This window comes from Phoenix dactylifera, chromosome 4, assembly GCF_051530095.1.
Source record: "Phoenix dactylifera cultivar Ajwa chromosome 4, Ajwa_hap1_PhDact_Kaust_v1.1, whole genome shotgun sequence".
NCBI lineage: Eukaryota > Viridiplantae > Streptophyta > Magnoliopsida > Arecales > Arecaceae > Phoenix > Phoenix dactylifera.
In genome coordinates this window covers 51,625,726-51,653,190 of record NC_143193.1, presented here as the reverse complement: position 1 = coordinate 51,653,190, position 27,465 = coordinate 51,625,726, and the positions used below count along the sequence as shown (strand labels likewise).

Genomic DNA, 27,465 nt, shown 5'->3' with positions numbered 1-27,465 from the left:
TTCCACGCTTTTGCGCCGCAAGGTCTTGGTTCACACGTGTCTCCCATACATGTACCATTTCTTGTTGCACGGTCTACAAAGCACATCTCAGCCTCACCAAATCTTCTCCTGAGAACGGTAGACAGCGCATACTGCCTATCATCTCTCTGTTTCGCTTCTGCTGCTGCTGTCAATGTCTCTCCGCCTTTCCATCCAACCCTTGATCCCCAACCACAAACGCCAAGCCAAATTGCTCGCTCTCCGCCCTCCAAGATCCAATTTTTATCGCCCTCCAAAGCTCCTCACCGTCAAATCCCTCGCCGGAACCCCGGACCCGGCCTCGCCGGTTAAACCCGTATGGGAGAAGATGCTATCGACCGCGGCTAGTCTGTACCCGCTTTACGTGACCTTCGGAGGCGCCGTTGCCTGCGTAAAGCCCTCGGCTTTCTCGTGGTTCGTGGAGCGGGGGCCCGCCTCATATAGCTTCTCTCTGGGTTTTATAATGCTGGCTATGGGCCTTACCCTGGAGCTGAGGGAATTCTTTTCCCTCCTACGCCAAAGGCCTTTCTCTGTGAGTCATAAGAAACTTTAGCCTCTTGATTATCTTTTCTTCTTCTTCTTTTTGACTTTTCGGATTATGACGCATGATGTTGCTTTGGAATTAAAAAAGATGAAGTATGCCCATTCTGGAAATATTTGATATTTCTTGGACGTTTGCATGCATGGATTTGATGCCTATTTCGGAAAGATTTGATCTTTCTTGAACATTGGAGAATTTCTTAAAGTTTATGGTTAGAAAATTGAATGTGAGCTCTGTGTTGGTTTCCTGATATTATTATACAATTAAAGATGGTCTCGGTTGGAATTTTGCATTCTTGGTTTCTAATGCAGTTGTGCTTATTTAAGAACGACGTGGCCTTCCTTGACATTTCTAGAATAGCTTTTTAAGTTATTCAAGAAAACTGAGTGCACATATATGTGTTAGATATCTGATGTTGTTTTGCAATTAAAGATGAAGTTTTTAGTGGAGTTTTGGGTTCTTGGTTTTTGGTGCAATATGCCCATTTTTAGAGAGGCTTTATCTTTCTTGAAAATATGATCTCATAGGCATCAATGCAGTATGCCTTTTCTTAGAAAGGTATGGTGGTTAATGAAAATTGTGCAATATCTTGAAGTTAATCCACAGAAATTAAATTATGCATGGCTATGGTTGATTTATATATTCTAACTTATATCAGGATTAAAGGGAGCCGAGCTCATTTGTGCCCATGCAAATTGACATTCTATTTAACATGTAGGCTGAGTGTCAATGTAATTCAGATGTTAGCTGGTTTATGAGAAACTTAAAGGTTGATTAATGGTACCTGAGTTCCTCTCAAGCTTAAGAACTTTCACTTAGCTTGGAAAAAGAAGGGGAAAAGTGCTGTATTTACATTCCGTAGGCATTTTCTTTAGGTTGCAAGCTTGCAATTTATGAAACAGTTTTATGCTAGGTCTTTGGTTGCAAGTAAAGGGAAAATTGGAGAGGCTGGAAGGAGGATTTCTAGTGCATGTTGATCTTTTGTACAGTATAAGCAGCCATGTACTGTGTTATTTGCTAATACATATTTATATAGAAATTGTGTAAGACTGGGATAAGCTGCGAAATTTGTTTGTTTTGGGGACACCAAGAGATCCCTTCTCCTCTATGATTTTTTTTCCTTTTTTCCCAAAATGGAAACTATTCCCAATTCCCTGTCAAGCTTTACATCTGAGTGGCTGCTAACTTTTATTGGAAGGTCACTAAAGAATCATATGCTTCTTACTGTGGTACCATTTGTCAGATTAGTCATGTGGCAAAACCAAACTTCATTATGTATAAGGATTCCTTATATGATCTTATGGCTGCTATTTGATCAAAATCTTCTTCTGACTGTTATATTGTCAATGTTCAATACACCTGATTGCTCCTACTGTGTTTTCTTCAATTCTTTTATTTTTCCTTTTGTATTATTGTCAGATACTGTTTGGTTGTGTTGCTCAATACACAATAATGCCAGCTTTTGGAGCTATAGTTAGCAGAGCACTTGCACTTCCACCATCCCTTTCAGTTGGTCTCATTCTGCTGGCATGTTGTCCTGGAGGAACGGCATCCAATGTGGTAATATTTTCATTTTCATTGTTCATGGCATCCAATGTGGTAACATTTTCATTTTCATTGTTCATCTGGCCTTTGCTTTTCTTCATAGAATAACTCTGATTCTTTGCTTGTTTCATTGACCTATGACATAGTTTTTGCTGTCACCATCCCACAGTCCCATCAAAAACAAATCATGTAGCCATTTGAGCATGTACTATTCGATTTCTTGAAGCTGATAGAGTGATTATAATTGCTGTTTTGTGTCTTAATTTATATAGATTGCTTTTCTGGCAACATATTGAGTTCTTATGCATATTTGTGTGTGGTGACATGTTTCTCTGCATCAAAACTCTGTTTTATATACTGAATCAATTTGGGGCTGGCCAAATGTTCTTCCTTGTGAAGTGAGGAAGAAGATATTAGGATTTACCTAGATTCAAAATACTATTGCAGATAAATACAAACTGATTATGATGTAGCCAGTCTTTCTATTATTTATGCATCATTCTTAACATTATACTAAAACAACTATTTCAGTATGGCATTCCTTAGAAGACTATGTTCTTCTTAACTGAAGAATCTTTTAAGGACATCAACTACATAAAAAGAAGCTGCAAGAAAGCTTCAAAACTCCATCCTTTCTTGCTGAACTTCTCAAATCCTGTATGTAATAACATGTGCAGTTTTTGGCTATAAATTGACAGTACTCAACTTCAAATTATTGTTAACAAAAAATTGGGCAAAATATTTCCTCCAAATAGATGGTTGTGGGATTTTCTCAAAGACGTTTAGTTCAAACCAATCTTAGATCATCCAACTGGGGCTTATCTGCTGGTTTTCTGAACAATCCACTTTTTTTTCTGATGAATTGCTCTACCATCAAGTGTTGTATTTGTAATCTTGAAAGATTGTATGAATGTAAGGTACGAATAGATGTTAAGAGTGGATCTAACCATCCACCATCTTTATACAGTAGGTTAATGATTTTGCTGATTGCATGTGTTGCCAACTTCCATTCAGCTTCTTAAGCAGTTAGTCATCTGAGATTACTTCATCTTGCCTTTGGTTGCCCATTTCATTCCTGCAATAAAATGAGCTTGTGGCTCTGCCACCGTGTTACTGCAGCTTCTTAATCGGTAAAGTTTGCCCCCCCCTCAAGGATTGGAAGATAATAAAGAACTTAGTGTTGTATAGATTGGCATGTTGTCCAGTGGAGACGATCTGGGCACATGAGATGGGTATCCCAGATGTTTGAGAATTGGAAGGAGGATGCATGGCGAGGTACTTGAAAAAAAGTATAAGACTGGAAGCTAACAAGTTGCACCGATGACAAATAAAGTGGTGAGAAGTAGTTTGAATTGTTATCTTGATGTACTCTTCAAAAAAGAAAAAAAAGAATTGTTATCTTGATGTGCAACATAGGCTGAAGGAGATTTTTGTTCCGATAATAGTTCAAAGTTCAGTGGAAGACTAGGAAAGAAAAAGGGGGTTATACCTGTATAGGGTTGTTTTGTACGATCTAGTCAACATTGCTTTGGCTTTTGGTTTAGCAGTTGATAAGTCATAATGTTGATGAGGAATTTGTGAGGCTGGCAACAGATTGATTGGATATGCCTAGTTGGTTAAAATCATTTATCTTTGCTCTCCAAATGGACAATGCCGAATGCAACTGGTAATGATTAGTGAAATAAATTTATCAAAGAACTAGGAACTTCCTCGACAATCAAATTTGTTTAAAATTTTGTTGAACGATTAAATGTCTTTATGGTTTCTTAGATTGTCAAGTCCATACGTTGGGCTTTTAAGATAATCTTGTCGATAAAACTGTGAGGACCCGTGCGGGCGTGTGTTTAGTCCCACATCGGTTATTCGCTGGGTAGATCTTGAGTACTTATACAGGATCAAGAAACCCAAATAATACCTTCCGGCTAGCCATTTTGGGTGAAGTCCTGGGTTGTTATAAATGATATCAGAGCGGACCTGGCCCATAACCTATGTGGACTAGGGGACACTGCAGCACGGATCCATTGGGGTTGACTACGAGCCGATCGTGGTGTTTGTGATTAGATTTGAATGGATATGAACCCTTAGCCTGACGAGGACGTCAGGGCTTGAACGAGGGGAGTATGTGAGGACCCGTGCGGGCATGTGTTTAGTCCCACATCGGTTATTCGCTGGATAGATCTTGGGTATTTATACAGGATCAAGAAACCCAAATAATATCTTCCAGCTAGCCATTTTGGGTGAAGTCCTGGGTTGTTATAAAAACATAGAGTAAAATAGTACTGATTTAGCTGATCCAAATAGATGAAGTGGTGTTTATTGGTTAGATAAAGTATAGTTCTCCAGATGGAAGATGCAAGATATGAAAGATGGTGAGTGAATGTGGATTCCTAAAATTTCTGCAATTTCTCCTTTTTTTGGTACATCGGCGGCTTACACTCGACGGGTGTGGATACAACCAACAAAATCAGAAAACAAAATACTACGTAAAGGCATTGACACAGCTCCGTGGTCTGTCCAGATGAAACCTCCAGAGTGATGAGCCGCGAAAAAAGCAACCCAATCTGCATCACCGTTTGCCTTCCAATATACGTGCAAAATTTCTGCAATTTCTCTAATCACCTTTTTATTCAAAACTTTTTCCATCACCATGTTTCCTTAAAAAGTTCAGTGGTAGAGAAGAACAATTTTGGATTTTTTGACACTCATTTGGACTGCTAGATTTACTAGAGTAGCATGGTATTCGGTGGATAAGACCGCCAAAAGAAAAGGTTGTGATGAGAAGAAATGGAGAAAATACTGACAGCTAACTTATTGTCCCTTCTTCTGTACTGTTAACTACCCTAATAAACCTGAATTCTGTAGGCTTTCAGCCTTCTAAATCATCATTGAGGCAATGCATTTCAATGTTGGCATTGCTTGCAACCTAATCCTCCTAAAACCTCTGAGGTTTAACACTACATATTGCTACATCAAAGCAATTTGAAACTAATGTCTTGCATACATATGCATTAGGGATTTTAATTTTAAGGAGCATGCTGCACCACCTGCTTACAATTACAATACTTTGTAAGATTTTTCCATTTATTTATCTTTATCTTTGGAGTAGCGTCACAGGTGACATTAATCGCCCAAGGAGACGTGCCATTATCCATTGTGATGACTGTGTGCACCACTCTAGCTGCAGTGCTTCTCACTCCTACCTTGACCAAAATGCTGGCTGGAACCTATGTCCCTGTGGATGCCGTGACACTTTCTATCAGTACTTTGCAGGTAAAAGCTATCCATTCTTATGATCTTCACCTTGTCCTGTCTGATTTAAAATTGATTGGTTATAGGTGGTCGTTGCTCCCATTTTGTTGGGTTCTTACATGCAAAGCAAATTTCCTGCCATTGTAAAAGTTATTACGCCCTTTGCTCCTCTTCTTGCGGTGTCATCTTCTTCACTTCTAGCAAGCAGGTCTGTTTTGAGCAAATATTCTTTCTTTTGTTTACTAATTTTTGCTTCTCTTTAATCTACACATAATATAACACATGATTTTTTTTTCAAAATTGCAGTGTATTCTCAGAAAATGTTGTGCGTCTAAAATCATCAATCACCGATGCATCAAATTTTGGGATCCAGGGCATATTTTCTGGAGATTTCGGGGTTGCAGTACTGTCAGTTCTGTTATTACATTTTGCAGGCTTTTTCGTTGGGTATGGATTGTCCTTGGCCATCTAGCTGGTTTGAATTTCCCATCCATACATAAATTTTTGGTCAAGGAAGTTATGTTTATACAGTATTAGCTGGGAAAAATTTCTCCTCTGAGAATTGTTATTTATAACTTACAAAGATGTTTTCCTTTGGTAGCTCAAAGAGGTTTTGTAAACATTTTCCTAGAACACCAGTATCTCTTTTCTTATACTCATTACTAAGGATGCTTCATCTACAGATATCTGTCTGCAACCATTTGTGGTTTCAGAGAAAGGCAGCGTCGAGCAATTTCAATTGAGGTATTGCTATTTGATTGTGTATCAGAGCAGTAACTCAATTTAGTGAGAGCTGTTAGCATATGTACTTAGGTGTGATAATAAGGAATTGATATCTGTCATTTTGCAGTAGCATTTTGTTACATAAAACATGTACAAATGTTGTTGCCTTATGATGCAGACTGAAGAAGCATTTCACTGATTCAACCTGAAAGACCTTTATGAAAATTCAATACCATTTTAATCTTTATGTCAACAAATTCTTGTCACATTATATCCTCTGCTCCTTAATGTATATATTCTGAACATGTAATGGTATTGTTAAGAATTATTACAACTGTATTTATTTCATGCAAAGATGCATGACATGATGGATTAGTGGCTATAAGGATGCTGAAAGCTTTTCATGTTTGAACACAGGTTGGTATGCAAAACTCTTCCTTGGGCGTTGTTTTAGCGACTGCCCACTTTTCATCCCCGCTCGTCGCCTTACCGCCTGCATTGTCAGCTGTGCTTATGAATATCATGGGTAGCACTTTGGGTTTTATATGGAGATATCTTGATCCATCTGATATGAAGAATGGACATAAAACTAAGAGTGATTAGTATCAAGTTATGTAAATTTCAACCCTTTTTTCAACTTATTGTACTGAAGACTTGCACAGCTTACATTTCTTCAATTCTCAGTCAAGTATCTTCATTTAAATAATCATTGTTTTAATATTTAGATGTGATAATTATTTTAAGCAACTAATAATGACGGAAACCAACTATTGTTCTTCATAAATCAATGATTTGTTACGCCCCTATTAGCGGTACGCATATGACTGCTCTGATATAATTATTCATTGGATTTGTAATCATACTTACATAATCAAACTATTGTTCTTAGCGGAGATTTTTCTGTTTTATATGTGTTGCTGGAAATTGAACCCGGGGGCGGCCGCGGACCGAGGAGGAGGAGCTCCGGCGAGAATGGCGGTACATCGGCGGGCGGCGTCCTCCGGAGGACCTGCAAAATGCCGGTGGCCGAGGTTTCCGGTGCCGGCCCTCCGATGCTTAAGTTAGAGGGGGGCTTAATTTTGGAGAAGGAGAGGGACTGTATGTAGAAGTCCGAAGCCCTCCCTTGGGAGGAAGAAGCCCCTTTTTAGAGGGAGAAGCTCCCCTTTTATAGGAGTGCCAGGGTTACCTGTGACGTGACTGGGCGAATTAATGGGTTACCGTCACGATTCGACGTGGGCGTGGAAGTAATGAGTTGCCGTGAATGGCCCGTTCCCATCATAGGAGGAGATGGCATGCAGCCAGAGCTTGCTTGTGGCGCGCAGTGCAGTCCATTCTTGGGAATGGTGAGGCGTTGACAGTCGTAGTAGGGTATGGTCCCTGGTTGATATGTCGTGGCGTGGCCGGCAAGTAAATCATGGTGCGGTGAGGCTGCTGCAGGGCATGGCCATAGCATGTGGACGACGAGGTCGGCCTTCTGAGGTCAGCTCGGCCTTCTGAGCTCGGCAGCCTTCTGTGCTCGGCCTTCTGAGCTAGGCGGCCTTCTGTTCTCGGCCTTCTGGTCTCGGCCTTTTGGTCTCGGCCTTCTGTGCTCAGCCTTCTGAGCTCGGCAGCCTGCATGAGCTCGGCAGCTTTCTGAGCTCGGCAGCCTGCATGAGCTCGGCCTGAATGAGCTCGGCAGCCTTCTGTGCTCGGCCTTTTGGTCTCGGCCTTCTGTGCTCGGCCTTCTGAGCTCGACAGCCTGCATGTGCGGTGAGGCTGCTGCAGGGCATGGCCGCAGCATGTGGACGACGAGGTCGGCCTTCTGAGGTCACCTCGGCCTTCTGAGCTCGGCAGTCTTCTGTGCTCGGCCTTTTGGTCTCGGTCTTCCGTGCTCGGCTTTCTGAGCTCGGCAGCCTGCATGAGCTCGGCCTGAATGAGCTCGGCAGCCTTCTGTGCTCGGCTTTCTGAGCTAGGCAGCCTTCTGTGCTCGGCCTTCTGGTCTCGGCCTTTGATCTCGGCCTTCTGTGCTCGGCAGCCTGCATGAGCTCGGCAGCTTTCTGAGCTCGGCAGCCTGCATGAGCTCGGCCTGAATGAGCTCGGCAGCCTTCGGAGCTCGGCAGCCTTCTGGTCTCGGCCTTCTGAGCTTGGCTCGGCCTGCATGAGCTCAGCTTGGATGAGACTGCTGCAGGTCGTGGCTGCAGCATGTGGATGACGAGTTCGGCCTTCTGAGCTCGGCTCGGCCTTCTGAGCTCGGCTCGACCTGGATGAGCTTGGCCTGGATGAGCTCGGCCTTGCTGTCGGATTTGGGTGCTTTAATTGTATTTGTGGGGTGGTCCATTTTTCCCCCCAACAATATGCATTAAGATTTGAGCTTCTATCTCCTTGAGCTTTAAATACTCGAGCATTACCCCTGTGCGCTCATGGTTAATTCTATACATTGTTCTACATATCAGCTCTAAGAGCACTTTCTGTTGTTTTCGGTTACAGCTAATCAAGTTGCACCACTATGTGCATTTGTATGTTACTTTGTGGGTTGCTTTATGTCTGATGTATTTGGAAACATAAATATTTTATGCAATTTTCGCGGAGTGTTTTCCATGAAGATCATAAAATGGAAGGTGCTTTAAACAATTAGATGACAGTAGATCAAGAAACACGTGATTCTATCAAGTTCTTTCCAACCTTAGTTGCAAGGTGCTATAGCTATCCCGATCTAGTGTGGGACTTGACATGGTTTTGCCACTGCCTTGCTGAAGTCAAATACCCTGGAAGGCCTGATACCTTGAAAACTTTACTCAGTTTTTCCTATACTTTCTTTGGTTTCTCCTTCAGGTATATCTAGCAAATGATGCACAAGACCTATAAACTATTAGAGATAGTTTTATCTTACAATTTAGTTGGCCATTGCTTCTAAACTTTTTCTGATGCGCCTACGATAAAGGCCACTGTTGACACAATTTTTCTTCTTTCCAAACATGTCATTAGACTTTTTACCATGCATCATTTTTCTTTTCTTCTTCCCCTCACCTTAATTGTTTTTGTATTAAAACATTGCTTAAGTATTTATACCACCACATCTTTCTGCAAAATGCAAGACCTGCATGCATGACAACCATTTTTGGCTGATTCAACAGTGCAGGAGCCCAAACTTAATATTATTCTTTGTTCATTTACTATAAGAAAGTACTTTAGGTTAAAACCAGTGACTCACGTATCATCCAAGATTTGGTGCTGGCATACTTGAATTAGCTTGGAGATTAAATTTAGCTTGCTCGGTAATTGCCCAATTTGGATTTCTTGTTCAAGACAACCTACGCAGGGATTACAGATTTAGGGTAAGTTCCAAATTCCACAAGATCCAGCTGATGACAACACTATAATTTTTTGTATCCATTGATTGAAAATTTCTCTGATTAACATTTGAGGATTGTGGGTAGTTCCGCTCAGCATTCAAGAAAACCAGTGGCAGATACAATATAATGTACACATATTACTGCAATTTTCTCTGTATGCGAATTCACGAAATCATGGGCTCGAGTGGGTCTTCAAATGGTCGAAAATTCTGTATCCGAGCCTGCACTAAGTTTGTGAAGATTTGAGAATCATTTTTTTTTAAAAGTATCCCATGCCCGGGCGGTATGCTTGCCTACCTAAGAACAATCATAATTGAAGTTAATTTGTTGGAATATATTAAACTTTGATGCATAAGATGGTTTCAAAGCAGGCAAGTTTGTTTGACATGGTCGATTGATTTCAAGAAACTCAACAGGTTCCAAAAGAATCCAGGATCCCATGCCAGATACAGCATGTACTGTTGAGGAGGATTATGAAAAATACATGGTGCTAATTCGGGTTCACTTTGGGTCACTTTGTAATCCATATCTGATCCATAATCTTCATTTCCAAAACCAGTCCAAATAAGTCAGTTGCAATGGAAGCTAATGAATCCAATTTATTTGCTTCTGCAGGAAGTGTAGCGCCACTTCCTTTGTGCCTTCTTCCTGGAAAATTAGACTGAGCAAGCGCAAGCAGGGTCTCTGACTTTGTACATGAACGTTGTGTCTTCTCCAAGCCTGATCGGTTCCGGTCTCAAAAGACTTTGGACTACACATTGCAGGACTAGATATCATAGAGAAGAAACATTGCAAGGACACATAATATTACTATCAGCAGACTTTGGAGGTAGTGGCTTTCATCCTACAGGGAATGAAATTTATATAGTTCATCATCATATTTTTGTTATTCATGGTTTAATTTTCATAGAAGTATTGGACATTTTATTGATAAACTTACCATGGCATGGATTGTTTGGCTTGATTAATTCTTCAAGATATAATATAACATGCATTCAGACCTAATCTCCGCTGGATCGAACCAAGTATATATTTTTATTACCTGATCCGAGCCTAACATGACCATTTAATGGACTGGATATCGAACAAAAGTTAGATGCAAAATCTTGAGGGTAGGGTTCTAAGTTCAGCAATACTCAGATCCGACCCGACCTGATAGCACCTCTGGTGCAGAGACTACAAATTGATTCCCTTGTGCAGCATGTGGGTCTCATTGTGACTGTTCATGGTGGTCCTCAGAGTTTCCTTCAATTCAACATCAATTCTTCGCACGAATGCGATGATTGTTTCCTCTGATGAATCATACGTAATGAATGTTCTGACTTCGCAGGGGTTCATTGTGTCATCTCTTTAAAAACATTGGAGCTAATCTACATATACAGAGGGGTTTGAGTGTTAGTTTTGCTTAAAACACTCAACAGTAATGCCAATGCCAAGCTAAATAGAGAAATACAGATCTACTTCCACTGGCATAAAGAATTAAAAGTATGCTTCTCACTGTCTTGCAAATTTTTGGGAAAAGCCTGTCTTGTCAGATTGTAAATTCAAAAGTTTCTCTGTTTGTTACTTGAGTGCTCTATGCAACTCTACTTGATCACTGGCGGTCTGGCCGGTGCTCCTTAGCTTCTCGCTTTGGCTCATTGCGAGGCAGCGTCGTGCTCCTTCCGGTTGGATTCTGTCCAACTTTGAACACCGACACGCTATCCCACTTTGGACTCGTTCATCAGATGAGGTGTACGTGAGCTGTAAATCTTGTTAAAATATGGGTGATATTCTTTCCACAAGACTTCTGTTGCTCTCAGTTTTGTTTGTGATGTAAAGAGTTCCCTTCGTGTCCTTTTTTTTTTTTTTGGCTTTTTTAAAGCAAGGATTGCATGCAGTGGGATAACTTATCCCTTCATCTAGCCACGTGGATTGGACCGTGGGGGGCGTGAGATGTTGGAATCCACGTCCTTTGGAGCAAATCCCATGGCTATCCACATGCCGTGTTCTGTGGGCTGGAGCGTGCAGCCAAGTCTCTCTCTGTTTATATTTTTGTCTGTTAATTTATTTGTTAAACTTATAAGTCAGGCATAAAAATAAAATAAAATTAAATATATATCTAACCGGTCTAAATCTAGCCCGACCCAATTGTTAGATTATTTTCTTTTTCTTTTTGTCTCATTTCTTCCACCCAATCCACTCCATGCTTGATGCTTGATTCGGACCGAATAAGTATCGATGGAGATTTTTAACATATCCGTATCTAGCCCATATGCTAAGATTTTATGAAGACTGAAAGATATTATTCTTAGATTCAGATATTTAATTCTAAATTTAGTTTTAAAGTAGTAAATATCATCATCTCAAAAAAGAAATCCTAACTTGATCTGATTTTTTCATTGTTGTTGGATTTGGATCGACATTTACATCAAACCCTAGATATGAGTCTGGGGTGCTTGGAATAAATCTGGTTCATATGTCATCACTTGTCATAATCGTTTAATTGAATAAAAGGGCTCTTATCCATCATCTTTGAAGGCAAAATCAAATCTAACCCCATTTCATCACATTCATGCAGTTAAGTTTTATTTTGTCCATACATATGTATATATACGTATACATATGTATGCTGTTTAGAGATACGATGGATAGAATACAAAGCAATCTGATACACTAAACAAGGTGACTCCATCAGGATCCTGCACTTCATCTACTCAGCAAGGAAATGTGGAAAATGGAAAGCGAAGCACTAAAATTCCTTCATAATTTTTTTGTTAAAATAGATCTCCACCGAAGGGAACCCCTTTTGTCAATTTTTTAATTACCACCATCCCAAGTCTTAATACTAATTGATACAAAGATGACCGTAATTAACAGTCACCACCCACCTCCAGTCAACGCTCTTTACTTTCCGATGCCCTGCCGGAACAAGTCAACGACCCAAACCATCTCCAGCATACTCACAGAATCCAAATCCCTAATTTGCCCAATTACAAGGATTAATGCAAACCTGCGAGACAACTTACGTACCGACTCCTCTTAGGTTTATCTGAGGATCTAAAAATCCGAGTCTAATCATGATAATTACCAGAGGAGAAAAACCATTTCTTTTTACAAAATGAGAAGAAACAAACTTCCATCTTCTTCTTGCCACAAATGGGGATGGGAGTGACCTTTTCTCCTTCTCCTCTGTTCTTCTTCTTCCTCCCTTGACCCCCAAATTACCCTCTTCTCCTCCTCTTTTCCCTACTGCAATAGCTCCCACCTTACCCCTCCCCAAACCCTAAACTCTGGTCCAAATTAGTCCCTCTTTTCTCCCAAGTTTCCATCTTTCCTCAGCAACCAAATCCCTCGACCCCAAACCTCACCTTAAAACCCTCCAATGCGTCAACTTTATCATACGCTTCTCTGAGAGAAAAATACCTAAAAAGAAGAAAAACCTAACCCTTCCTTCTCCCACAAAACCCAGAACCCATTTCCCCCAGAAGTAGCCTGCAATCCCCCAAATCCTCTATAAAGATTCGATCTTTTTCAAGAAGCCAAACCAAAACCCCGTTTTTACTTCTCTTGGGGGCATTCAAGAACCCCTCCTTTGATTTTCAGCTGAAATTTCACTTTGTAGTTGGAATTAATTTTGTTTCCAAATGAAGCAATCTTCCTCTTCCCAGCCTCCCCCGTCCTCCTCGAAGCCGGCGTCGGTCCTCCCCTACAAGACGCCGAACCTCCGGGACCATTATCGCATCGGCAAGAAGCTCGGGCAGGGGCAGTTTGGCACGACGTACCTCTGCGTCGACAAGGCCGACGGCGCCGAGTACGCCTGCAAGTCGATCCCGAAGCGCAAGCTCCTCTGCCGGGAGGACTACGAGGACGTGTGGCGCGAGATCCAGATCATGCACCACCTCTCCGAGCACGCCAACGTGGTGCGCATCAAGGGCACCTACGAGGACGCCCTCTTCGTCCATCTCGTCATGGAGCTGTGCGCCGGCGGCGAGCTGTTCGACAGGATCATCCAGAAGGGGCACTTTACCGAGCGGAAGGCGGCGCAGCTGATCAAGACCATTGTGGGAGTGGTCGAGGCGTGCCACTCGCTAGGTGTCATGCATCGGGATCTCAAGCCGGAGAATTTCCTCTTCGCCAGCGCCGACGAGGATGCGATGCTGAAGGCCACGGATTTCGGGCTCTCGGTGTTCTACAAGCCAGGTTGGGTTTAATTTATGCTTCTTGTTTGAGACCAATTTTTTTTTTTTTAAAAAAAAATATTATATCGTTGATCCTAACACCCAGATTTCATTGTTCATGTGGCTTTGATTAGTTGAGAGATTCAATTCTGTCCGTTGATTTTTTTTTTCTTGGCGAGGGGGGGTTGGCTCCTTATTCTGCCTGTCTTTTAAATGCTAGAGAATGAATTCTGATGCCTCTTGTAATTATTAAAATGGGCTGAGGAATGTGGTTGTTTGAAACTATCTGCCCCTTTGTTGTGTTTATTGGTTCTATAAAATTGTTCAGTTGCCCTTTATTATAGTCTTTGTTCTATTTGTTTGCTGGACGATCTAAATGGTCGAGTCCTGTTCACTTATTATTATTGAAGGTTTATGCATGGTGTGTTCGGAACAAAACTTCTATTGGTGAATTCCATCTCAAGGAGCTGAGGATTCATGTTGCCTGACTGGAAACCTTGAAAATCTGTTTTTGCTTTAAAAATGCCTCTTCATGTTCAATGCTCTGACATTGATTAGTTTCCATCAACAATTTTTTTCTGCTTACCTTCCTGCAAGGTATAATCCAATGATCACGGGCAAGAATAAGGTATATCTGGTTCCTTGTTTTTCCCGGCATTCAATTTTGCAGTGACATCTCTAGCTTCTCATTTTGGAGAGATTTTTTTAAATCAGTATTTATGCAGAAAAGGATCTTTCTTTTACTGTTAATTCTAGACGACTTGGCCAGCCATACTCGCACATATATATACATATATGTATATGGTGCCTTGTTTATTCCAGATCATGTGTATCATTTCTTGCCCGTGAATTAAAAACATATTGCTTAAATCTAAGGTATGGAACTGTGATAGTTCAGCAGTTTTTAGAATGCCAATGAAAGAAACATTTGGAAAGATGATATGTTGGCTAGAGGGAACAGGAAGTAGAAGAGTCCGGATGACTTCTAGACTGAATAAGAGGGTTAAGGGTAAGGGGGGTTCACAAACAGTAAAAAGCTAGTATTTTTTTCCCAAACATTAGGCATTTGGGGTTGATAATGAGGGATCAACAGGAGAGAATTCTGCATAAGTATAGGAGCTGCACCTACAACGAACTAGATGGAAAGGTGCTTATGTTACTTTCATGGATTTTTTTTTTCTCTCTTTCAAATGGTAGTTCCGTGAAATTCATTTTGTTTATTGTGGGTTGTGTGTCTAGGGATTCAATTGAGAACTCAGGCCATTTGTGTTTCTTGAAAGATCATAATCTGGAAGCTAAAATATGTCAGTTGAAACTGAAAAGGCTGAGGGACCCATGAGTATGTCGAGTTATCGAGTATCACTCACAAAGGGTGGTTTGGATGGCAAGGTTTCAGTGGGCTGTTTCTAGACTTCACATCTCTCATGTTTGGACTAATTGTGATGGTATGGTTAACTAAATGTTGGATATTTGGATATTCTTGTTAGTTTCTCTTTCAAGTTATAACCGTTAGAAGCAATTACATTATAAAGTACAACTGACGGGTGCCACTCCATCTTACAATTTGCCACATGTCTTAGAGAAAATGAAGTATTACTGAGCAATAAACCTGTTCTTGCTAAAAATATCTGCATATCGGAAGATACTTTCTTGATCTATATGGAAGGGTGATTAATCATACCTTCTTAAATATGAAGTTTGGGTGGTATGGTAATTTTGCCACTCTAGGTAAGGAAGCTTGGGATATAATTTATATGTAGAAGCTTCTTGGGAACTATGGAAGGAAAGTTATTGCTTTCCAAAAAAAAATACTGCTTGATGGAAATAGTTGCTAAAAATGCCAAAAGCTATATTGTTCTTTGGTTGTTTTTCTCTTCCACTTGAAAGCTGTCTGCTAATTTTTCATCTAGTTGATCCACATCTACACTACGGCAGGTGATACCACCCAACTGGTGAGTGAAGTTCCATAGGTGCTTTCTTATATTTTCAACCTCCTTTGATATTGAAAAGATGTTGAGTGACATCAACATGAAATGCATCTAACAAAAAGGAAGTTATGCATCTTTTATAGAATTTGCCATTATCATCAATCATGTTAAGGATAACAACATCTGGGGATTAGCCATTAGAACTTGGGTGTGAGGGCCCGTTGAAAGTTGTTCCCCTCAATATAGATAATGCAGATGTAATGGACAATCCATTCGAACTTGGATGTGAGGGCCCATTGGAAGATGTTTCTCTCAATAGCTAATGTTCGAGACATTGCTTCTAAAGTGAACGGTGTCACGTGCTCTTATATTCGACAGAGCTCCCATGATATGCCAGATTCTCTTGCAAAGCTCTGGGTTTCAATTAGGGGAAGCATCTTTAGATATTGCAATGCACTCTTGTTCCATTCTTGTAAAGGTGAAATTTGCTTCCCCATTGTTCCAACACTAATCTTGTATTGCTATAAAATTAGATAAATAAATATGTAAAGCACAGGTGTCCAAATTAAATCCAGCAACTGACCTAGCGAATCTTAGTCTAACATTCTTAGGGTATTCTCAGAAACACCACTTTTTTCACGGGATCAAATGTTCTATCAGTCTGCATGAAATTAATGTAGATCAATGAGCATATCAAAGTTTATTGATTGAAGAAGTACACAAGACTGATTTTCTCATAGCATGTCCTTTACATAGACGTACAAACATGGGTGTCTGAGAAGGAATATCTGTCAATTGATACCTAACACAATCCTTTATGAATACTCATAAGTTAATTATGATTGAATTCTCTTGCAAATATAACCAACATATTTCTTTATGTCCATTAACTAATGCACAGATGTCCTCGATCATCTATGCAAGGTTATATCATCCTGAAACTTGGCATCCCTAGCTCATTTATATGCAAAGAAAATAAATTTAGAAAAATTTACAGCGACTAAATTGTGTCTTAGTTCATGCCTTGTTATACCAGAGCTAATGATGTTAATATTTTTTTAGGTGAGACATTTTCTGATGTTGTGGGAAGTCCCTATTATGTTGCACCCGAGGTATTGCGTAAACATTATGGTCCAGAAGCAGATGTCTGGAGTGCTGGAATCATTTTATATATTCTGTTAAGCGGTGTTCCACCTTTTTGGGCAGGTACCATAAATCTTTGTCTTGCATATTGGTTGATCCGTGAAATTAAAGGATCATTAATTCTAATATCTCTTATACTGGCATTGTATTTGCATCTTCTTTTACCCACAGAAACTGAAGCAGGGATCTTCAGACAGATTTTACAAGGGCGTTTGGATTTTGAATCTGAACCTTGGCCTGGCATTTCTGACAGTGCTAAGGAGCTGATACGTAATATGCTAAATCGGGATCCAAAGAAAAGATTTACAGCTCATGAAGTTCTTTGTAAGTACCCATATGTCACTTCTATAGATGTTGATTTGATTAAAGAAGCCACTCGTAAGGTTTGTAGCAAAATAAGTATGGCCTTCTCTGACAGTGAGGTTGTTCATGCAGGTCACCCATGGATTGTAGATGACAAAGTGGCACCTGATAGGCCTCTGGATTCTGCTGTCTTATCACGCCTGAAGCAGTTCTCAGCAATGAACAAACTAAAAAAGATGGCTTTGCGGGTGTGATCTTTCTTCACATGTTATTTTAATGTCTATGTAAAGCTAGTAATAAAATTTTTCATTCTGATGCTAATGCGGCAAAGTTATTGACATGATATTCATGAACAGTGATCATTTAAAAGTTTAAGTCGGTTTTACATCTTTCTTCATACATTCAACAATACATATATCCCCGTCCGTTGGTTATCATGCCTCACGTGAAAATATAGCTACTTTTGGACTTGTTGAAGGTTATCTGCTTTATTCATATAGTTTCTGTCTCATATTATGATTAATCGATTTTGTTCTAAAGGACTGAGAAATGCTGCAGATCTATTCCAACTTAGAAATGTTTCAGAAGTTCCAAGTCCATTATTATTGTGATATCACACTTTCAGAAATTTAAGGACTGGCTTCTTTTTCTCTTAAATTTGATTTGTAATCTAGAACAAGAAATCTTGGTACAAGGCTATCTCTGCATTTTGCAGAGCGAATTTGCTGCCATCAAGCCATTCCTCCTGCTTATGTATGGAAGGACACCCCCATTGTGCAAACTTACATCACATTGGCTTCCAACAAATCACAAATACAACCATACCAAAATTATGGGATATGGCTCCATGAGTAGAGAACTGATAACAGTGGTTTTGTTATTTTGCCTTTCTATATGATGAGCTGTCTATAATCTTGTTAGTCCTGAAAACTAGAATTGTCATTATCTACATGATTATTGTCCAAAGCTGTGGTAGAATTTCTTATGTTCCCTTATTTTATCATAACCATCTTTGTTCTTTTCGGAAAGATACATATCATATTATCTATCTAGTTGTGGCCAGCTTATGCTGTAACTGTTTGAAGCAAAATAAAATGCCAATAAATTTTTTCCTGATACTGCGGGTGGAACAAGCCCAGGAATTTTTTTTCCTGTTATTGCCTTAATAATATCCTTTATGTATTTGTGCTCTGCTTTAACATAATTTTTTTGATACTGCTTCTTCCTGAAGTTGGACTAAAACTGGCTGTTTATGTTTGTGTTAGAAGGAATAAGATACTTAAGATTCTGCTAGTGCACAAGCATGTTAAGTTTCATATATGTTACATGAATTCTGTGGCATGATTTTTGTATCTTTTCTTTTAGCACCAAATGGTGCATGCAGACACATGGTCGGGGGAGAGAGAGAGTGGGAAGGGATTCTGTAAACTTGACAATGGAAAATTGAGAATCCTATAAATTAGCTTTTCTTGCAAATAAAATTAAATCATGTAGCATTCTTTGTCCCATTAGATAGTGTTTCTGAACTTAACAAATACATTTAAGATATTGGATCCATTGGTAACCAGATTTACAAGCTGTGTATATCTGATGCAATGATAATATATCACACATGCATTGGCTATATGGGAAATACCTTACCGTACTTGTCAGCTTAAATTCAAGGGCGGTGTTACTCTTTTGTGGCTTTGATAGTGGTCCACACCGCATCACCAGATGCTGACCGCAATAAGGCAGATCTTGCTTTATATAAACCTTTACATTGAATGAGTATTTGTTAGGACTGATTGTAACCGATGCTTAGGGATTTATGGTCTCCATCTTCAAAGACATTCGAGTTCTTGTGCATACACAGGGTTTTAAGTATTGTTTTTTGAATGAAACAATGCCACTAGCGTCAAGCTGATTATGGAAACTGCACTTCTGCTATATCTTGTATCGTAACCTTATCTTTGAAAAAGCTCAGCTTTTTCATTTACAGGGAAATTGTCTATCTTGCAGGTTATTGCAGAAAATCTTTCAGAGGAAGAAATTGGTGGCCTAAAAGAGCTGTTCAAGATGATTGATACTGACAATAGTGGGACAATAACATTTGATGAACTAAAAGATGGCTTAAGACGAGTAGGGTCTGATCTGATGGAGTCTGAAATTCAGGCACTTATGGATGCGGTATGTACATAAACAAGATACCTTATCATGGTATATTTGTTAAATCTTATTGCTTGAATTCTCCGTGCTACTCCATTTGATAGTTGGGGTCTTCAGATTATATTTGTACTGTTTAGGCTCTAATTCAGATTTGTGTGGACTGGTGACAGGCTGATATCGACAACAGTGGCACAATAGATTATGGTGAATTTCTTGCTGCAACTGTGCACATGAATAAGTTGGAGAGAGAAGAAAACTTAATATCAGCATTCTCCTTTTTTGACAAAGATGGAAGTGGTTACATAACCATTGATGAACTCTCACAGGCATGTCAAGAATTTGGTCTTGATGATGTACATCTTGATGAGATGATTAGAGAAGTTGATCAAGACAATGTGAGTTCCCATCTCTATGATTTAATATTTGGAGTTAGTTCTTTTCTTTTTCCAGCCCATTTCCGATAGGGAGACATCCACCATCCAATTCATTTCAAAGAGAGTATAAAATGTATACTGGAAGAAGATAGGCCAGAGGATCCCCCAGAATGGAGCCTTTTCTCCAGATCTGAATATTATTAGCTGTTTTAGCTTAGTTGCAGTGTGATTTTTCCTTCAGGAAAGTAGTTGTGAACTTCCACTTTTTTTTTTTTTGCCAGAATCCTTGGTGCTTCCTTTGTTACTCATGTCCATTTCACTGAATTTAGTTCCATCTCTCAATTTCAGGATGGACAAATAGACTACAGTGAGTTTTCAGCAATGATGAGAAAGGGCACTGGAGGAATTGGCAGGAGGACCATGAGAAACAGTTTGAATATTAGGTTGGGTGATGTCTTGAAGACAGCGGAACACTAGGACTGCACAACGCCGATGCATCTTAGAGAGAGTTTTCGAAGAAGCCATAGCTTTTTGAAATTATTGTATGACTAGGTATAATTTTTGGGAGTGGGATGGATGTTTTGGCTCTCTGTTGCTATCATGGATGAAATATTTTACGGGGCAGCTTGCATTGAGTAGAGAGCCATGTGATAGCCATCCTTGTATCCAGGTTCAGTGACTGGAGTTATTGTTTACATGAACTATATATGTTAATGCATCTCTAGGTGCTATTGGAGGATATTGTCTTAAATCTTAATAGTGCTGTTAGTTTGTTTCTGCCGGCGATACATCGAAATTTCGAAATTTGTGCTCACGGTATCCACCTTCTCAAACAGGTTTGTGGACTGTTTTCCATAGTTTATTTCAATTTAGGCATTGAGGCTGAATAACTGAATGCATGCCTATCTGACATGAAAAAATATGGGATTATGTGGCATGTTGCAGATTTCAGATTCCAATTTAAGAATTTTATGAATGCCTTCACACATAAGGCTACATGATGCTCTGCAGAGTTAGCAGGCTTGTCAAAAATAAGTGTACTAGTTCCTCTGAAGTTTGCAGATAAATAATTTCAGTATGCCCTTATAGGTGATAATTCAGTCCTGAAACGGTATTGTTGTTTTCATTTTTCCTTGGAAGAAACTGCTACATATGCATGACTAGTTCATTTTATATGACAAACTTCTTGATTAACAAAGTCTATCTAAACTAATAGGAATTGGCAGATGCATGAATAAACTAACTCAACAATTTGGCCTTTAGAATGCAATGAACAGTTTGGAGGTTCACCCGACGTCTGGCAAACTGAATATAGATAGTAATTGCTGCTCTTTCTTTTTTGAAGTAAATAACCACTGCTCTTTCACGGACCATTTTTTATTGAAAGATAAATAATTTCATTGGTTATAAACTATGATTATAAAATCTGAATCATGAAAAATCAGATTACAGTCATTGAAGGAAGAACTTTTCTGCTTCCATCTGTCTGCTAATCTATGATTATTCTTCATCCTGTATCCTCAAATATCTTTCTTTCTTTTCTCTCTTTTTTTTCTTTTTTTCTTTCTGCAGAACAAGATTGCAAATGATCTGTTCCAACACCCTATGCCACAGATGCAAAATAGACAACCTACTGTTTTATGGGTTAAGCTTAGTTTCTGCAACCATTCCACCAAGCAATCGAAACACTGAAGTGTTGGAAAACATGCAATACTTACAATACTGCAATGAACTCCTTGAGCAGCGTCAAGCAATTGTCTTCAAACTTCAAAGAACACCATCTACAAGGTCCGGCAACTTGAGGATGAAATAAATGAGGTTTTCTTTAGTCATAAACTCCACTGATTCATGAAGAACGGTAATATACAACCTCTTAGTTTTCCCAGCAGCAACAAAAGAAATAATATCCAATTTTCATGATCAAAGAGCATTGCAGATACTCCAGCAGTCCCTTTTTTTTTTTTTTTTTTTGGTACATTAGAAGGGGGGGGGGAACCTCACCCACGTAGCAGCCCCCACTAGGCCCCCCTTCCATCAGGGAATGTTCGATGCGGGCAGAAATTTTACTCATACCCTTTCCGACCTGTGGGACACCCCATGTATAAGTACGTCACTCCAGCACCATCTTAGTGCCAGCTGGACCAGATATCATTTCCACCGAGCGTGTCCAGCAGTCCTTTTTTATTTGACACTAACATCGATGACACAAAAGTAGTTGCTGCCATGACGTAAGGATCAGGAGAAGAGAACAATCCAAAGCATACTCAACGTACAGACTAAAACGGTAGATAGGTTCATTTTTTCTTCTTTTTTGGTGCAACCTTCACTGTCTTCGCACTTTTCAAGCTTTTTGGCCTGGTTTGCAGATATTCCTTCAGTTGGTTATCCTTCATGGCTTCTATCACATTAATCTGCCGTTCAAAAAAATTGATGGATATAAAAGACAACTTTCAAAAATACAACAATATATTAAACTGTATGACCAAGAGAGATCATGTATATCGGTTTTAAGAGATTCATTCGGTATGACAAAAACTTGGATCATAATAGTAGAGCAACAAATATGTGGAGGATGACTCATTAATCAGAAGTTATAACGTTTATGGAGTTGTTCTTCATGAACGAGAGCTTGTAAAATGAAATAATTTCTTAAGCATTTCTTGGTTTCTTAAGAGCCTATTTTATTATCAATTAATCAAGAACTTCATAGCAGTTCCAAAAACAAAGCCCTTGCTTGATTTTTTTCTTATTAACTCCTTTCATAGCAAGGTTATGCTTTAAGACACTCTGTTCCCCAAATTATTTGCCATAGGGCACGAAGGAAAGGTTGCATGCTTGATTGCTCTTGTTGACATCATTCTTTTCTTTCTTCCTTACTAAGTATGTATCATCTGACTGTGTATTATATACTAGTGAACATTATACTCTATGAGCTATATATTGATTTATCTACATGTGTGTATTGGCTTGCTAATAACTAATTTGATTGGTGTGTATTACATGATCATGTAGTATATACTATGTTTTTCTTTTTTTTTTAGTATTCTTAGTCACAGGACCAACGACTCCGTTAGTTGAAGGTGTCTATGACTTTTGGGTTTCGTTTTTAAGATGAGCACTAGAAAAAATATAGCAAAATAGGAAGCTCGTCCTATATTTTTTTCTTTAATGCCTGCCGCATATGATTTTTGTTCAAATGACATTGTAATATGGTAGTATAATTACGAGATTCACTATCAAGATGGCGAACCTTGATATATATTATTTAAAAAGATATATTATCAAAAAATATACAATATATTTCTTCAATATCCGATATATCTGTTTAAAATAAAGATGGGTATAAAATTTTTTGCATCCAATTAATATCTATATTTATATTCATGTTCGTCAAATATAATTAGAAATGAATATGGGTATATGATAATATTCAATTCGTATTTGATCCTTTTTTGAGCCCCAACATCTCCAAACCAAACTCATCTATAATAATAAGTTTTGACAAGGGTGTTTGTGTGCTCGCTCTTATTTTGACGGAGGGTTGTGCTGTTTATAACTCAAATCCGGTAGTCAACAAGATGCAGAGTTTGAAACCCCCTAATTGTTTGGTGGAGAGCCACGCGCAAAGGTCTACAAAATAAGACTAATATGTGATAATGAGTTTCAAGAAGGGTCTTTGTGTAAACATGGCCGAGATAGGGTGTTTGTTCTTTGTGGGAGCATGAGTCTCCTGTTTCTTATACTTCTTTCTCTTTTTTTTCTTTTTTTTTTGCGCGCGTGTTGCATCCGGCTAGTTTACAGAATCCTTAAATAAAATTGTATCTATCATCAACATATCATGATGATAAATCGGTAAACCTGATGAAGTATTCCATATTTCAGATCTATCATGCTCAATCATACAGAAAGTCATCCAATTAGTCGCCCTGTTAGTTTCTCTAAAAATATACCGAATTACATATGAGGTGATAGTCAGTATAAATTTCTAAATATCCAACCATGAATAGGTCCTTGATGCCGAGAAAGTAGTCGTATCTCTCGAGTTGTATCCTCCTACCATCTTTTCCTTTTAAACAATGAAGCAACCTATTTGTGCACCCTTTTTCTTTGTTGTTTTGAAGCAACCCCTACCCACTTCAACTTCTCATGATGCAGCTCAGTACCTGCGTGCACGCCTAACTTCGAGTCACACCACCAAGTCACTTACATGGGCTTCAAGCGTGCACGCAATCAAGTATGAGACATTTTTTTTTTTATGGCTCAAACTTCATGCATGCAGGGGCCATAAAATGTTCTCCCCATGAACTAGCATGCATCTATGATAACAGATATTTTCTTTTTTCCTTTCTATGGTATTTGTTTTTATTCATTACAAATAATTAGCAGATACATTTCTTTAATTAATAAAACAATAGCATAGTATATTACTTACCTTTATATGAAGTTATTCTCAATAATCCCCGCTTTGTTTTCTTTGATCCATAAAATTTATTTGCATCATTTCTCTTAAAAGTGAAAAGAAAAAATAGCTATGTTTGCTTCAAGGTTGAAATGTATCCCTGGACCGTGTTCACTAGATTTGTGAAAGAAACTTCCATCTCATAATTGATGCTTAAACGTTTGTCTTAACAAGATATCAAATGTTCCTTACTCCTTTTGAGGAAAGATACGGAATGTCCTCTCGATCCAACGTTTATCGGATTTATGCTAATATTATAACTAATCTAATATAGATCCATAAAAGGTGCTGTAGATCTAAGAATATAGAGGATATTAGACATGATGGCATAATAGATAAGAACATGATGATAGAAAGAAAAATGTAGAAAACTTAGTTGATGACATTAATAATTATTTTAGGTACATGAAAGTAAATTCTAATCATTTAATAACTACTTAATTGTTGCTTTCATAGTATGTAATGATATGTTGGAAATAATATAAGAAGGGAGAGCAATAACAAAATTAGGAGCAATAGTCCTCACGTCTAAGCCTTCAGAATTGCCATCTCCAACTAGAGCAATCCCTATTTAAAGAGCTGTCACCTTAACAAGAGCCAAAAATCACAAACACTACTTATAGCTTCAACAAAATGCTGCAAACCTTGGCACTGCTCCCTCTACTCACCCTACTCCCATGCTATATTCTCCATCCTTCCCTTGCCATCTCCAATGCCCAAACCGGACCCGATATCCGATGGTGGTGCAACCGAACCCCCTATCCAAACTCATGCACACACTCCATGGGTCACTTAGCCCACGCCAGCCATGTGGAAGAGAGCCACATCCACCATATGTCAATCCAAGTAGCCCTGGACCATGCGGTGCAAGCTCGAGCCAGAGCGATCGGATTAGGGCTCATGAACCTTGACAAGCATGAGCAATCTGCATGGTCCGATTGCATCGAGCTTTATGAGGCCACGGTGCAACAGCTCGATCTCACGCTCAGACTCAACCCCTTGAACCCAAGTTCGCATTCAGATGAACGTTCATGGTTGAGCGCGGCGCTCACGAATCTCGACACGTGCCGCACCAGCTTCTCTGAGGTCAATGTCTCAGTCTCTACCATTGAGCCATTGCTGACCAATGTCTCTGAGCTCATAAGCAACTCCCTAGCAATCATAAGGTTAGTAAGGTGGCATGCACATGGGCCAGGCTTTGGCCCAACACATTCAATAAGATCGGGCCATCGCCAAGAAGGCCCATGGGCTGACCCATATGCCTTTCCACCAGCAAGACACCAAGAAGGCAGCCATAACCGAGGGTTTCCGGATTGGTTGTTGGCCGAGGACAGAAAGCTCTTGGAGGTGTCTGAAAGAGAAGAAATGGAGGCAGACTTGGTGGTGGCTAAGGATGGGACAGGAGATTTCACGAGCGTCGGCAAAGCGGTCGATGAGGCTTCGAAGGGAGGTGGGAATAAGAGGATTGTGATCTACGTAAAGAAGGGTGTTTATGAGGAGAACGTGAATGTTGAGATGAGGAATTTGATGTTGGTGGGGGATGGCATTGGAAAGTCTGTGATCACTGGTAGCAAGAGCGCTGGAGGAGGATCTACCACCTATAATTCAGCTACTTTTGGTAAGTGCAATGAGCTAGTTAAACCATCGAGATAGTTAACTTTTTCTCCAAATTTTTTTATTTTTTTATGCAGAAGTTTCGTAACAAATGAAATCAATATATCCATTCCATCCTATTCTATTCTTCTTTTTTTTTTGTTATCCTTAATATTGCTAAGCATGCTGAAATAATTGTTCCCTATACTGATCAACATAATGGAATGCATGATAGAACTGCTTTCTCGTGTGGCAAATATTGAGCCACCTTGGTTTTCTTTCTTCTTCTTTTTTTCCTTCTGTCTTTTGAAAAAAGCAAATAAAGAAACTGTAAGCTACTGCTCGATCGGGTCGTATTTATTTGAGAAAAAATATACTTTAACACTTGATAGACATATCTTCACTTGAATGGAGTTGAGGACAATTAGAAGATGTCAGTGGAAATTAAAACTGAAAAGATGTAATCCTTGGCATTCTTCTGTGGGTTTCAGCTGTAACGGGTGAGAAGTTCATGGCTCGTGGAATTACATTCCGAAACACAGCTGGTCCAGCAAAGCATCAGGCAGTGGCATTGCGCTCCAACTCCGATCTCTCCGTCTTCCATCAATGTAGCTTTGAAGGATACCAAGATACACTCTATGTCCACTCACTTCGACAATTCTACCGAGAGTGTGAAGTTTATGGCACTGTTGACTTCATCTTTGGCAATGCTGCCGTGGTCTTTCAGAGTTGCAACATCTATGTGAGGAGGCCTATGAGCCAACAAAAGAACACAATTACAGCTCAAGGTCGAACTGATCCAAACCAAAACACTGGAATCTCCATCCAGTATTGTAGAGTTAGAGCTGCAAAAGATTTAAGGCCTGCGCAAAGCTCGTTCGAGACGTTCCTCGGAAGGCCATGGAAGGAGAACTCACGGACGGTGTACATGGAAACTTATATGGATGACTTGATCTCTCCGGCAGGATGGCTGGAATGGAGTGGTGGTTTCGCTCTAGAGACATTGTTCTATGGGGAGTTCAGGAACACAGGGCCTGGTTCCAATACCTCGAAGCGAGTCAAGTGGGGAGGCTACCATGTTATAACTGATCCATCAGCAGCTTCGGAGTTCACTGCAAGAAACTTGATAGCAGGAGAAATGTGGTTGCCATCCACTGGTGTACCCTTCACTTTGGACTTGTGATCTGGTTCAGGGCAAGCTGTTTGTTCGAAAACCAATCAATCAACATGCATATATCTTGTGGAGAAGGTCTAATATCTGTAAATTTATAAAAAGGATTCACTTTCCATGATGCAAATTATGTTATGTTGTTTCATTTTGCAGTGTTTAATTATGAGAATGTGTTTGTCTGACCGGATGGGTGTTTTATGAGATGAAAAGCTAATTCCATTCTTATAATGAAAATGCTTTAGTAACTCGGATATGTAGCTCAAGAAGTCACTCAGCCGATGTATTTTGTACTGTCATTCTTCCCTTTAGTTAGCATTGTGAATTCTTCCTACTCATTCTGCCTATTTTCCTATTCTCAATGACACCCTATCTATCATAAAATTTCCTCATTAAATATTGTAGAATGATATTGATCGATCTACTCTACCAGCTAATATAAGCTAATGTTGACCTCTTCTATCCTTTTGTGTAATCTTTAGCATGCGATCTTGGCCGACCCTTGCAAACAAAATCCATGGCATCAATTCGTTCCGCATTCAGTCCTACTGAGTCTGACCATAGAATTGAATCCGATCCTTTTCAGCATTCTAGACTATAGAAGCCAATTTATTGACACATTAAAGAATCTATTGCTTACTGTTATATTATTTTTCAGGTCTTGTATGATGTGATCCAGGGCTCATTATTTACCTGGCAGCAATGGATACTAGTTTTATGTGAGAAAGAACCTTGACAGCGAATGGATATTTGAAGGTAACCACTGTAAATGTAGATTGGA

At 39.4% G+C, this 27,465-nt stretch overlaps 3 protein-coding genes across 4 annotated transcripts; all 3 read left to right on the top strand.

The window, feature by feature from the left end:
• The first annotated feature begins 81 nt into the window (after nucleotides 1-81).
• On the top strand, nucleotides 82-6,796 carry LOC103701285 (putative sodium/metabolite cotransporter BASS1, chloroplastic). Its single transcript, XM_008783293.6, has 7 exons — nucleotides 82-550; nucleotides 1,979-2,119; nucleotides 5,219-5,374; nucleotides 5,440-5,561; nucleotides 5,660-5,800; nucleotides 6,037-6,097; nucleotides 6,494-6,796. Exons 1-7 carry the CDS (start codon nucleotides 173-175, stop codon nucleotides 6,677-6,679), a joined length of 1,185 nt encoding a protein of 394 aa, XP_008781515.2. The 5' UTR covers nucleotides 82-172; the 3' UTR covers nucleotides 6,680-6,796.
• Nucleotides 6,797-12,396: 5,600 nt separating this feature from the next.
• LOC103701286 (calcium-dependent protein kinase 28-like) lies at nucleotides 12,397-20,215 on the top strand. 2 transcript variants are annotated; one of them, XM_008783296.6, is made up of 7 exons: nucleotides 12,397-13,590; nucleotides 16,559-16,702; nucleotides 16,811-16,963; nucleotides 17,075-17,190; nucleotides 18,944-19,111; nucleotides 19,261-19,485; nucleotides 19,813-20,215. In XM_008783296.6, the coding sequence occupies exons 1-7, from the start codon at nucleotides 13,035-13,037 to the stop codon at nucleotides 19,939-19,941; spliced, it is 1,491 nt and encodes a 496-aa protein (XP_008781518.3). In that variant the 5' UTR covers nucleotides 12,397-13,034; the 3' UTR covers nucleotides 19,942-20,215. The 2 variants fall into 2 exon arrangements, with proteins under 2 accessions (XP_008781518.3, XP_088576610.2); XM_088720484.2 differs by having other exon boundaries at nucleotides 12,458-13,590; nucleotides 16,559-16,963.
• Nucleotides 20,216-24,435: 4,220 nt separating this feature from the next.
• Nucleotides 24,436-26,870, top strand: LOC103701397 (pectinesterase-like). The gene is made up of 2 exons (XM_017841379.5): nucleotides 24,436-25,541; nucleotides 26,008-26,870. The coding sequence occupies exons 1-2, from the start codon at nucleotides 24,557-24,559 to the stop codon at nucleotides 26,697-26,699; spliced, it is 1,677 nt and encodes a 558-aa protein (XP_017696868.4). The 5' UTR covers nucleotides 24,436-24,556; the 3' UTR covers nucleotides 26,700-26,870.
• Nucleotides 26,871-27,465: the final 595 nt, after the last annotated feature.

Coding starts and splice junctions, on each gene's coding strand:
- LOC103701285 (XM_008783293.6), top strand. CDS start 173: ATGTCTCTCCGCCTTTCCATCCAACCCTTGATCCCCAACCACAAACGC. Junction 2,120..5,218: donor GAGGAACGGCATCCAATGTG/GTAATATTTTCA, acceptor GTAGCGTCACAG/GTGACATTAATCGCCCAAGG. Junction 6,098..6,493: donor GTCGAGCAATTTCAATTGAG/GTATTGCTATTT, acceptor GTTTGAACACAG/GTTGGTATGCAAAACTCTTC.
- LOC103701397 (XM_017841379.5), top strand. CDS start 24,557: ATGCTGCAAACCTTGGCACTGCTCCCTCTACTCACCCTACTCCCATGC. Junction 25,542..26,007: donor CTATAATTCAGCTACTTTTG/GTAAGTGCAATG, acceptor TGTGGGTTTCAG/CTGTAACGGGTGAGAAGTTC.
- LOC103701286 (XM_088720484.2), top strand. CDS start 13,035: ATGAAGCAATCTTCCTCTTCCCAGCCTCCCCCGTCCTCCTCGAAGCCG. Junction 16,964..17,074: donor TACAGCTCATGAAGTTCTTT/GTAAGTACCCAT, acceptor TTGTTCATGCAG/GTCACCCATGGATTGTAGAT. Junction 19,112..19,260: donor TTCAGGCACTTATGGATGCG/GTATGTACATAA, acceptor GACTGGTGACAG/GCTGATATCGACAACAGTGG.